The sequence below is a fragment of the Triturus cristatus genome, chromosome 4_2 (assembly GCF_964204655.1).
Source record: "Triturus cristatus chromosome 4_2, aTriCri1.1, whole genome shotgun sequence".
Taxonomy (NCBI): Eukaryota; Metazoa; Chordata; class Amphibia; order Caudata; family Salamandridae; genus Triturus; species Triturus cristatus.
This window is the reverse complement of record NC_140586.1, coordinates 948,968,873-948,982,352: the sequence shown is the minus strand read 5'-3', so window position 1 is coordinate 948,982,352 and position 13,480 is coordinate 948,968,873. Positions and strand designations below refer to the sequence as shown.

Below are 13,480 nucleotides of genomic sequence, written 5' to 3'. Positions count from 1 at the left end.
GGGTCATCCCAAGCCTGGTCAGGGTCCTGTTGGCCTTCAGGGTCCATCTCTCCGGGGTAGGGGACGTGGTCACCCATGTAGTCCTCCAAAGCGTCGGTGTCGGCGTGTGTCGGAGAGAAGGACTGTGGATCTTGGTAAGAGGTATGGAGAGGTTCGTAAAGAACTGGTTCCGAATCCACTGGCAGCTTTTTCTTTAGCGGGATCCGGTAGGAGTCCAGAGCTGGCTCGGAAGTTATTCTCCTCTTGTGGAGCATCATTCTGCCGGTGTCGGCATCGATGATGTGTGATGGTGACGTCTCCGCAGGAGAGCGTTCTGCAGGTGTGATCCTGGTGTGGGTGACACGTATTCTGATTTCGAACAGTTTTGGGGCTGTAGATGGTGGCAGGCCAAAAGTGATGTTGGCCGGCGCCGGAGAAGGCTTTTGAGCTTTTTTCGGCTCGGAGCCTGACGTGTCCTGGAGGACTGTCTTGTCTTTGATGCGTTGCAAGGACGCTGCAACTTGCCGCACCTGGAGCGCCGACGGTTCTTTGGCGCCGACCGGTTCTGTAGAGGCGGGCGTGGACTTTTTCGGCGCCACTGGGTCATCGAGTCGAGGAGAGGTAGTAGCTGTCGACGACGTCGATGATTGTGCCCTTGGTGCTGCTTTCGAAGCGGTGTGAGACGCAGCAGCCATTGTGACCTTTGTGGCCGGAGCCGATTGTTTCGGTGCCGGGAGCCGAGGCGGTTTGGCGGTACCGATGGTCTTTTTCCGTGCGTCGGCTGCTGCAAGCTCGGCACCGAAGTCCCGTTTGGCGCGGTCGGTGCCGACGGGTTTGGCTGGCGTCGAAGGTGTGGTGGGCTTCGATCCGACCAGTGTCACTTTCAGTTTCGGTTTCTGATGAACCAATACGGCTTTCGGTTTCGGTTTCGATGAAGGGAAACCAGTCATTTTGGGTAGTAATGGCTGCCGCTGAATGTCCGAGGCCGGGCCAGAGGGCGGGGTCGAAAAACTGCGGGATAGGTCTTGGGTAAGGCCCGAAGGCGATCCCTCGACCGGAGCCATAGACTGACGCACTGGGATATCCGCAGTCTGTACGGGTAGGCCTTGCTCGTCAGCGGAGCTACTCTCTTCGGCCCCGAAGGCCTCATCGTAGTCTCCTACCTCGGTGTCGGCTTCGTCCCTGTGAAAGAGTCGTTCTTCGATGTCTTCCGATCCGGAGTCGTGGTCGGAAGCGGGGCTGGAGGGTAGGGTCTCCACATCTTCGACATCTTCGTCCTCGGCGCTGAAGATGTTGGTCGGGGCCGGTGCCGCTTGCTGCGCTTCAAGTCTCGCCGCTCGTCGATTCCGGAGAGTCTTCTTGGATCGGAATCGGGCACAGGCCATACATGTGGACTCGTCGTGATCCGGTGAAAGGCATTTGTTGCACACCGGATGGACGTCGACATGGGGATATTTCGCGTTGCATACAGGACACCGCTTGAATGGTGTCCTCGATTCCATCGTCGATGTCGGGTCGATGGTCGGGTATGATGCGAAAAAGTTGTTCTTGAAGTTAGTAAACTAACAAATAACTATCGATACCGATCGGGAACAGTACCGACGCGAACTAAAGGCCTTTTGGCCTGTAAAAAGGTTTTCCTAACTTGAGTCAAGATAAGCACATCCGAACCCAATGGCGGAAAAAAACAATCTGAGGATGGAGAGGATGCCCATGCGCACTGTAGTCCAGGGGAGGAGTCACCTATCCCAGGATACTTCGAAGACTCTTCCAGGACAACAACGTGCAAACATCCGGACTCAACACTAGGCGGCGATCTATGCACAGATGTGAATTCAGCAGCCCACATGCCTCGAACATATAGATATCAGTCATATGTTAAGAAACAAGGGTGAGTAGAAACCTTTTGGGTGGAGTAAAATTTAAGACATTAATAGTGATTTTTTTGGCACTTAGTTGATTTTTGCAAGTACTAACATTTCTCTGTGTAAAGTAAAAACCTTGAGAGTGTTCTACCTTTCAGATACTAAAAATTGTGGATTCTGTTACAAATAAAAAAAATTCCAGGCCTGAAATTGCTTTGGAGGTTCGTTGCGGGCAGCCTAAGTTATGCTGCAAGAGTTTCTTGATGAATCCTATTGCAACTACAATATGTGCTCTCTCATGTAAAGTCAGGTTGTTAGAAGCTTTTCTGCAACTCAAGATACGCCTTACTTTTCACCTCGTGTGACTGCATTTCTCATGTTTAGTGAGATCTCCTTTCTGAGTAAAATGTTTCTGGCTTTTCCCTCCTGTATAAGGCTTTAGTCCAGTGTGAATTCTCTCATGTGAAATGACATAGTATTCGAGACTAAACCTAATCTGACATTCAGAACACACATAAGGCTTTTTCCCCTGTGTGAGTTCGCTCATGTCAAGTGAGAAGTAATTTGTAACCAAAACTTTGCTTGCATTTCGAGCACTCATAAGGTTTTCCCCAGTGTGGGATCTCTCATGAAGCATAACACTGTCTTTCAGATTCAAGCTTTTATGGCATAAGGATTTTCTCCAGCGTGGAGTTTATCATGGTGCGATAGCGTTTTTCTCTGCAGCTTTTCTGGCATTCAGAGCACTCATAAGATTTTTCATCAGTATGGAGTCGCTTATGATTAGTGAGGCTGTGCCTATCAAATAGGAATTTCTGGCATTCACAGCATTGGTAATGTTTTTCCCCTGTGTGCGTCTGCTCATGTAGAGTGAGATTGAGTTTAAAATTTATGCTTTTCTGGTATTCGGAGCACTGAATTATTTTGATGGTGTGTTTTCTTATGGCGCTTGTAACCATCTCTATCACTGAATATTTTCTGACATTTAGAGCACTGATAACATTTTTCTCCAGTGTGGTATCTCACATGTTGAGTGAGATGAGATTTTTGGCTGAAACATTTTGGGCATTCGGAGCACTGATAAGGTTTCTCCCCAGTGTGGATTCTTATATGCAGAGTGAGAGTCCTTTTTTCACTGAAACATTTCTGGCATTCAGAGCACTGATAAGGTTTTTCCCCAGTGTGGGTTCTTATATGATGAGTGAGACTGTTTTTTTCAATGAAACATTTGTGGCATTCAGAGCACTGATAAGGTTTTTCCCCGGTGTGGGTTCTTATATGCTGAATGAGACGTCTTTTTTCGCTGAAACATATCTGGCATTCAGAGCACTGATAAGGTTTTTCCCCAGTGTGGGTTCTTATATGCAGAATGAGACTGTTTTTTTCACTGAAACATTTGTGGCATTCAGAGCACTGATAAGGTTTTTCCCCAGTGTGGGTTCGTATATGATGAGTGAGATAGCTTTTATCACTGAAACATTTGTCGCATTCAGAGCACTGATAACGTTTTACCCCAGTGTGGGTCCTTGTATGTTTAGTGAGTCTTCTTTTGTCACTGAAACATTTCTGGCATTCAGAGCACTGATAAGGTTTTTCCCCAGTGTGGAATCTCAGATGATCAGTTAGAAGTGATTTAAGTTTGAAATCTTTTGGGCATTCAGAGCACTGATAAGGTTTTTCCCCAGTGTGGGTTATTGTATGTTGAGAAAGACTTCTTTTGTCTCGGAAATATTTCTGGCATTCAGAGCACTGATAAGGATTTTCCCCAGTGTGGGTTTTTATATGCAGCGTGAGACGGCTTTTTTGTGTGAAACATTTCTGGCATTCAGAGCACTGATAAGGTTTTTCCCCAGTGTGGGTTCTTGTATGCCGAGTGAGACAGCTTTTTTCACTGAAACATTTGTGGCATTCAGTGCACTGATAACGTTTTTCCCCAGCGTGGATCTTTGTATGACGTGTGAGACTACTTTTTATACTAAAACCTTTCTGGCATTCAGAGCACTGATAAGGTTGTTCCATAGAATGGGTTATTGCATGTCGAGAAAGACTTTGTTTGTTACAAAACCTTTCCTGGCATTCAGAGCACTGATAAGGTTTTTCCCCAGTGTGTAATCTCACATGTGCAGTTAGAAGTGATTTACGTTTGAAATGTTTTGGGCATTCAGAGCACTGATAAGGGTTTTCTCCAGAGTGGATTCTTGTATGTTCAGTGAGTTTGCTTTTGCAACTGAAACATTTCTGGCATTCAGAGCACTGAAAAGGTTTATCCCCAGTGTGGGTTCTTCTATGCCGAGTGAGACTGTTTTTGTCAATGAAACATTTCTGGCAATCCGTGCACTGATAAGGTTTTTCCCCAGTGTGGGTTCTTCTTGTATGACGAGTGAGTGCGCTTTGGTCACTGAAACATTTCTGGCATTCAGAGCACTGGTAAGGTTTTTCGCCAGAGTGGGTTATTACATGTCGAGAAAGACTTTGTTTGTTACAAAACCTTTCCTGGCATTCAGAGCACTGATAAGGGTTTTCCCCAGAGTGGACTCTCATATGTTCAGTGAAATAAGATTTACGGTTGAAACTTTTTTGGCATTCAGCGCACTGGTAAGGTTTTTCCACAGAGTGGGTTAATGCATGTCGATATAGACTTGGTTTGATACTAAACCTTTTCTGGCATTCAGAGCACTCATAAGGTTTTTCCCCAGTGTGGATTCTCATATGCTCAGTGAGATAAGATTTACGGCTGAAACTTTTATGGCATACAAAGCACTGAGAGTGGTTTTCCCCAGTGTGCATTCTGTCAAATTCTGTGAGATAAGATTTATGGCTGTATCTTTTTTGGCACAGGTAACCTTTTTCCCCAACTTCGGTTATTTTGCCCTGATTGAGGCGGGTTTGAACACTGAATTTGTTCTCACAGTCCGTGTTTTTATAAGGTGTATTCCTAGAGTTAATCTCTCTACGTTTAGTTTTCTCTTGCTTATATGCCACGGTAAGAGTGAACCTGATTTTAGAGTCGGCCTTGTTTAGATAATGTTCAACATTTATCTCTAAAAGAAATTGTGTGTAATCTTCCTAACACTTGAATTGAGCAAAATATGTCTGGAAGCAGCCCTGTAACATCTGTTGAATTTTTTCAACCAGATAATAGTCTTTAGGTAATAGCCTCTCCGGCAGCAACTTATTTTGTGACTGAAGTTTTTCTCAAATCTATTTGTATAGGTTCTTAGCAATGCAGTAATAAGATGTTAGTCTGATATTTAATGATTAAACTGATAAGTACCTTTTTGCACTCACGTAATGGCAGTAACTGAGGGCATTAGAACGTGCACAGTACTATTGTGGGTCATTAGTCACAGAACATCAGTTCCTTTTACCCTTTTTATGTTTGGTGTAAGGTTAAGGTTTGTAGTTCTGAAGACGAGAATTTATTTACATTAGTTATAGCGCAACGGTGCTCATTTAATCCATTTTTATATTTAACAGTTTTACATATCACTCCTGCACAACAGATAATGTTGAGGCGATTTACATAGAATTACAGAACAGTACACAATAAAAAGGAAACAATCTGAGATGGTCATGAACACAATAAAGTGGTGAATTTTTAAGGTTTTCGCAAGAGTGAGCAGAGTGGGTCGTGGTGCTCTATCCAGAGGCAGATAGTATCAAACTTGCGTAACTGGTTAAAAACGGTTGTTGAACAAAGGTGATTTTGCAATCTTTTGGTTGTTAACGTGTCAGCTTCGGAGTCATCTTTCAGCATCTTTTCTTTGATGGTCTGCAGAAGAAACCTTTTCTTATAACTTTCTTTTATGCAGTGTGTGCTTCCTCTCTGGAATTACATGATGCTTTAGATGAACGTTATTCTGTCATGCTGAGGCAATTTGTCTTTCTGATAATATTCCAGATGAGGATGCTGAAGTGGTCTTTCTACATTATTTCTGATGCTGTGTGCGCAGATATGGCTTTGCTCTGGGTTAATGAAATGCAAAATTAGAGACTTCACTTAGAGGTATAGTACTTTCCTCGCCACACCTAGATTTTTGGAAATTGTTTAAACGTAGAATGCTGGATGTCCTTCAGTTTTTCAAAATAATCCTTCTTATAGCACTGACATTCAGTTGCCTAGTGCTAAATCTTGCTTTCTTCGTCCGTAATTTCAATCACCTATAGTATTAAAATTAAATAGTTAATACATGTAAATTTCCCAAAATATAATTTACAAGCCTAATCAATGCAGAATTTTAAAAATGTTGAGCTATATTTCAGACAGAGCAGAGTGTAGAATGGTAGCATGAGAGTACTTGGATGTAGGAGGGAGGATTTATAGAATTTTCAACATTTTATTAAGCTCACAAAGGATACCTGTACCCTATGGAGTTGTAACATAGAATCCCAAAGGCAGAAATTAAAGTCATATTGACTGGCACCAAACAGATATTAAAAAAATATATACTATTAATTAATTTGTAATGTAGATTTCTGGGACGGGAATGACCCCTCCACAGGCGTTTTCCCCTGCCCTGAGTTACAACCTACTTGTATCTGGTATCCTGACTTTTGAGTTTTGGCCTCTGCCTCAAGCAAATCTATTGTGTGCTGTGAGGACTACGCCTAGACCAATCCCTCAACTATGGTCCAGAGTATGAATCAAGGGCAATGAAATTAAGGCGTACTGTGTTCATTTTATTCCACCTGATTATCAGTTGTTAGGTTTTTCTGCACCTGGATTTACTGGGTGCAGAAAATCAGGACACAATTTTTTTCCAGACAGAAAAATTAGACTGAGAAGACGCATAAGACTCTAGGTGCAGCAGAAGCAGCCAAGATTTATGCTGTTTTTTTACTAACTGGGGGAAACACACAATTCTTCCCTCTGTTGGTGTTCACAGTTGACGTCCGCTTGTGATTCAGCGTTGAGTGCAGAACATATCGAGTAGAGCCGAGGAGGAGTTGACGAGCAAGCGGAGCGGAGCCTGGGACGATTGCCCACGTTTATTTTGCGACCGGTTCCCCGCTCCCGAAGGTTTCTCCCGCTTCAGCCGCGTCCTGTTATACAGGCGCTTTAAGTTCTACAGGTCTGCTGTGGGGGCAGGAACGGCCGCTGCCGGCACCGCGGTGCTAAGGCGCTGCTGGTGCGACGGCCGCTGCAGGGGTCAAAGGAGCCTTGGCCTGCGGTGCTGCTGGTGCAGCAGCTGCTGCAGGGCACAGAGGCACAGAGGGGCACAGTGGGGCCTTGGCCTGCTGCCTGGTTTTACGTATATACTGAGCAGAGCTGAGCCAAGGAGTGGAGGGAAGTGCCTACATCTGCCGTCTGTAGTGTGACTGGCTCTGGATCCCGCTCTTGCTCCTGAAGGATTGCCAGCATTCTCCCTTGTACTCTTGACAGTGATGAATAGCAATGAACAAGCAATGAACAATGAGTGGTGAGTGACAAGTGGCAAGAGGTGTGTTGGGTGTGGCGAGTAGTTAAGGTTGATCGGCCAGTAAGTCGCTGAGCCATTGGAGTCTGTAATAAGTCTGTCATAAAAAATCTGATAAATTATGCAAAGGGGAAAGTGACAATAGACTTTGACCCTGTTGAATCACCCCTCGACCCCATAATTACTCTGCATGCCTAGACTACAGCCCTTCACGGACCCCGGATATTAATCAATTAATTAATTAATTTAATTAGTAACCAGCAGTACCGGCAGATTCTGTACTGAGGTGTGCTTTGGGGGTGATTTTCCTTGGAGGTGTTTTTGTCCTATCAAAGCACCCGTTGGTCTTGTCACTGGCCCGTTAGATTCTCTGAAAGAAGCAAGACTTCTTCACCTTAGAGGGTGTATTATGAGGTCAGGAAAGGAGCGGCCACCTTTCCCTCCTATCAAAAGGAAAAGCAAAATACAACAAACACTAATATGAGATACGTTTAAAATAAAACAGGGAGCTGAGATACAGTCCTTTAAAGCATCTAAGGTCCATACATTTGGGAAACTGGGAAAGTTGCTGTCAAAGTTTGATTTTATGAAAGATCTAACTGGTGCTATGCTAACATTGCTAACTAACCCATGTGATCTCCAATTAAACCACTGAGTAGAACAAATATTATATTCCCTAAGCAAGGAGTAAGTGAACCAGGCCACCCGGAGTCTGAAGCAGAAGTCGAACGAATGTCAAATTCAACTAAGGACCAAGTCAACCATTGGGGTCAAATAACGGACCTAGAGATGTTAACTATTCCACTTACTGGTTGTTCACAACAAGAGGACCTAAAATGCACAAATCTAACAATGGGAGATACTCCGCAATTACTACCAACTAGGCAGCCAATGCCAATAGAAGTGCAAGTAAAACTCAGAAAAGCTAACGGTATAGGGGAACCATCTAATTTGGGCCAAATAAATCAACCAGAGCAAGAAGCTCCAAATGAACTAAATGGTGGGGTGAAAATTATAAGGGAAGTCAATACCCACTGAAAACGGATTCCGTTCAAAAACTGGACTAGCAGAAATGTAATCAAAATAACGGATCTCAAATTAATAAGGACGAATACAACAGCAACCCAGAAACTCGGCAGCGTTAGAGTACTCTGTATCAAAAAGACGTTTTGAATAGTAGTCCACATTTCATTAATTCTTGTGACGAGGCACATGATTTTCAAGGACCACAAAAAGAGGAGTATAAGGACCTATCATTCATAAATGGGCAACACCATAGCCCAGGTACTCAGGTACCAGGAAGTGGGAACGCGGGAGCAAGTTGGGATTTATTCTTCAAATACTCGCAATTAACTCTGGAAGCTTTAACATATCAGTCCAACAAAATGGAGGTCCAAATAGATCTCTTTAGCACTATGGCATCCTCTGTTGCTGGAATTGAGCAGAAGATAACAACACTAAATAATCTAATAGTAAGGGCACAATCTCAGCCAATATCTACGTATGCAGAGTGTAGTTGTGCCCCACTAATGAACAAACTGGCTAACATTCCGGATATTTCAAAAACAATAATTGACGATGTAAAAGGGAATTTTCCTAATGTGGGAATTCAACCCATCAAGACCGACTGCCCCTCTAAAGATACAATAAAACGTAAAGACAATACTGTTGTTGTTAAAGAAAATATAGATGATAAAACAAAAGATCAAGAAGTGATAAACCTATGCTCGACACAGTCAACAATGACAGACGCAGCTCCGGAAGTTCATCTATCAAAAAGACAGAGGAAAAAACAACGGAAAGCAAGAAATGAAGCTTCTAAAAGTATAACAAATACAAATGCATCAGATATAGTGAGATTGAACACTGGAAACAACCATGACCAAATATCATATTGTGAAGGTGAGGGTAAATAAATGTCTCCAATAAAACCCTTTTACCCTCTATTTAATAAGGATTTATCGGAGGTACAAGCACTTATGAAAAATAAATGCTTAAACAAGCAAGCTGATAGTATAAAAATGATAGAGAATGGGAAAATTCAGTCCTTAGAAATGCTGCAAGTGGAGGAAAGTAATAAACAGTTGGAAAATAGGCCATCACAATTGGAAACAAATAGAGCAAAGAGTGAGAGTATCAGAGGGGATGAAACGAATAGAGATTTGTTAAAAACCTGGAAGGATATTAAATTACCACAAGATCTGGGAACCGAAACGAAGCAGTTACATAAACATCGACAATCATGGTCTCAAACTGTTAGTAATCATAATGGAAGGTTAATTGAGCATGCTCAAGGTGAAAATAGCCTGCAACAAATTAAATAAAATAACCCAGATCAAAATGAGTGCTGCAGGTAATTTTTACGCCGGAATATAAATCTAGGGGTAATAATGATATCTTGAATCGTGGGAACATATTAAAATTGTGTAATGCAGTACCCTCATTAAAGAAAATTAAATATACCACAGAGAATCAATTGAATTCCTCACAATCAAGAATAATAATCGAGAATCGACATTAGTAACTTGGACATCATCTACTGCTGCCAGCCTTATTATGCAAGAACATAATTTCTTTCAGGACTGGGGAATAAAAATAACAACTCCCCTGCAACCTTCCTATCCTAGCCCTTTTGTTTAATCAAAATTACAAAATCATAACTAAATGAGAACCGAGAATAATAAGAAATACTCAATATTACAAAACCCCATAGGTATGACCAACGGGCATCTTTTAAAATCATTAGAGGAAATAAAAAGGAGAGCTATTATTTGATACTGTCAAATTAGGTTGGCTAACAGCAGCCCTCCATAATGTCAGGCAGGATTGACATCTACAATCTGAAGTTCCTTTAAGGGGGCCAACAATTATGAATGAAAGGGTCAGATTATGTCCGTGGAATATAAATGGGGTTCAAGCAAAGATTCAGAATAACCAACTAGCTACTTTGTGCTGTTTTCAAATCATTTGTTTACAAGAGACTTGGGCTTTAGTTCCTTTTAGATTGGAAGGGTATAAGGGCTATTACTCATTAGCTAAGAGAACAAGTAACTATGGCAGACCTTGTGGGGGTTTGGCTATTTTTATATCAACAGAGCTAAAAATGGAAAGTGAAATGGACGCCCAAAGTCAAAAGGATTATCTAATTGTTAAAATACGATACAAGGACCAAAATATAATTAAATCTCTTGTAGTAATCAACGTATATATTCACCCCGCTATTAAATCACGAAGAACAATGGAGACCAATTTGATAATTATGATATTGCAGCAACTGGACAATGACACCCAACCTGAGATTATTATTACCGGTTATTATAACATGAATATGCTATGGTCTTACGATAGAGATGTTGAAATACAACAGCAAAATTACTTATGGTCAATTCCAAGTTTTTCATCAACAATGGGTATGAGGGAACAAAAGAATGAAAAAAAATCAGCAAGACTCCTGTAAAAGAATTAGAAACCATAGCCTAGGAGTGCTAAATGGGCAATTTCCTCAAGATTCGCCACCAGCATGGACTTTTCAAGTAGGGGATCATAGGTCTAGAATAGATTATACCATAGCATTGTTGAATCTATTTCATAAAATGTTGTCTTATCAGATAGAGGGAACAGATATAAACGACCACGATCAACAAATAATTGAGTTAAACCTAAATGGCTTAAGATTTGAAAACTATAGTACACTTCCGGGAGAAATAACGACGATAAATTATAAGAAACTTTATTGGTCAGATAACACCAAAGATTCTATTACAAACACTGCGCAGGCAATTGTTGATTTTCACTTCGAATAAGATTAATCAAATGCTGTCGAAAAATGGTCTCTCTTCATGTAGGAATTATTTACCAGTCAATCTCAAAAATATGCTAATAAAGGTCAGTGGAGGAAAAAACCAGCATGTTCATTGGTGAAAATCTAATTTGAAAGCCATTAATTTTAAAAAAAGAACGTAACAGAATCCTGAGATTGGTAAAACTTAAAAAGATAAATACAGAAGTAATGAAAATGGTCTGGAAGGACAAAATGCAAGAAAAGCAATTGTTGTGGGCAAAAGCTCTATATGGTTGCAAAAGGAGTAATTCAAGAGGCTTCTGGATTCTAGTAAACAAACTGAGTAGATAAATCTACTTCATCAACAGTAACTGATTATGAATAGGTATCGTTCATAGATATACATTTGAATCCTACTCCTAACATGGCTGTGAATTCTACTGATTGGGCTATACACGGAATAGGAGGAGAAAAGAATAATAACTCAATAGAGAACAGAAAACCAAGTATGTGAATTAATAAAGAATCAGAGATCCAATGGTGCCCCAGGCCAAAATGGGATTCCCGCTGTGTTGTGTAAGGAGGAAGCATCTTATTGGTCGAGCTATCTAACACCAGTATTTAATCATGCTCTCCAATAAAGAACAGTGTAGGTAGGTGGAATCCGACTATATGGTTGCCCCCACTTTTTCCCTGGTGTTTGAATGGTTTTTGACTAGTCTGGTTGGGATCCTGCTATCCAGGACCCCAGCCTATCTGCTTACCCCCTTAAATGATTGGTGTGCATATTAGATGCACTAGTGATTGGATACTGTGGTACCTTATGAGCCCCTAGTATATGGTACCTTAGATACCTAGGGCATTGGTACTTCACAGGCCTACCAGGGGCTGCAGCATGTATTATGCCACCCCTGGGAAGCATTCTCAATCTGAAACCACAGGTCTGCTACTGCAGCCTGTGTGAGGTAGTGTTAGCACTCCTCACTGAGGTATAGGTTCCTATATCTCACCATACACACACATATAAACCTTATCAGTCACCCCTATTGCAGGCCCTATCAATCCTGAGGGCAGGGGGTTTGGTTTACTATGTGAGGGGGTACTTCTGCATGAGCAGGACCCCTCTGCGGCTGGCAGTCTATTCTCTGCTGCTGTTTGTGGATGCGGTTAAACCATGTACTCTTAAGTGCATTATAACCTCGCGGTAAATGCTAACTTTGGAATGACTGCATCAAAACATGTCGTGTTTGGTGTCAAACAACTTGGAATCCTACCTCCACACCAGTAACTGGTGTGGGAGTATGATCCCACCCTTCTAGAGGGGATGACATGTACCCACTGTACTAAACGGTAGAAATCTCCTAGAGCCCTGGCATCACAAAATGGATGCCACCAGCACAGACACTGGGCTGCCCTCCTGCTGCTGACCGAAACTCGCAGTGGAGGGAGCCCAACAAAAGGCATCCTGTCACCGGGAGGTGTCACCACCTCCCAGACAGGATTTAGTGTATTGGAGCTGAGTGGGTGCACTCTTAGAGTGCTTTGAAGTCCTGCACTGGGGGAGCAGTAGGCTCCTCTGTGCATATGCCAGCTCAAACCGGTTCAGGGGCTACCTGCCCCTGCTCTGGAGCTAAACTGGACAAAGGGAAGTGGGTGTAACCACCCACTACCCTGACCCTCCTAGAGGAGTGGTCATAGAGCTAGTCCCTCCCCTATCTTCACTAAAAGATAGCAAGCATTGCCAATGCAATTCAGATTAACCCTGGACGACGCTCTACAAAGAAGAATCCTGGCCCTTCGACGTTCCACTATCTCTGGAAGACTGAAGAATCTCCCTTGGAGTCAAGGAGTGACTCCCCTGCTTGGCAGGCACCAGTAACTTTGATCTTAATCTGGGGTTTAGGATCTGGGGCGGGACCAAGACAGTCCGGCCAAAAAGAAACAGGGTTGATGGAGAGGGAGTTGCCGAGAAACATGAGCTCGGTCTTATCCCCATTGAGCTTACGATAAGAAAGTTCCATCCATCCAGCAACTGCCTCTAGGCATAGACCCAGGGATCCAGATGACCTCTCGGGGTGGTTTAGTGCCACCACGAGCCGAGTGTCATCTGCATAGGTGACAATTTTTATGCCGAAAGGATGGACAATCTCAGCCAGGCGGCTCATATAAACATTAAACAACGTGGGGCTCAGGGACGAGCCCTGAGGTACCGCACAGCTTAACAGCAGCTGGTTGGACACCACATCTCCTTCAAACACCTGGAAAAAACGATCAGTAAGAAAGGATCGAAACCAAGCTAAGGCCGTGCCGGAAACACCAAGGTTTTTAAGGCGGCACTTCATAATGTTATGATTGACAATGTTGAATGCGGCACTAAGGTCAAGAAGGATGATTGCCGCCGTGCCGCCCTGATCTACAATCTTCCTCGCCTCCTCAGT

The 13,480-nt window shown here is 42.8% G+C and overlaps 1 protein-coding gene across 1 annotated transcript in view; it reads right to left on the bottom strand.

The window, feature by feature from the left end:
* Positions 1–2,726: 2,726 nt before the first annotated feature.
* The window catches only part of LOC146839063 (uncharacterized), a 100,903-nt gene continuing 90,149 nt past the window's right edge, over positions 2,727–13,480 (bottom strand). Inside the window, exon 4 of the mRNA XM_085600003.1 lies at positions 2,727–6,005. Within this exon, the coding sequence (XP_085456129.1) occupies positions 2,727–4,631 (1,905 nt within the window). The 5' untranslated portion in view covers positions 4,632–6,005. The remainder of the gene's footprint in view (positions 6,006–13,480) is intronic.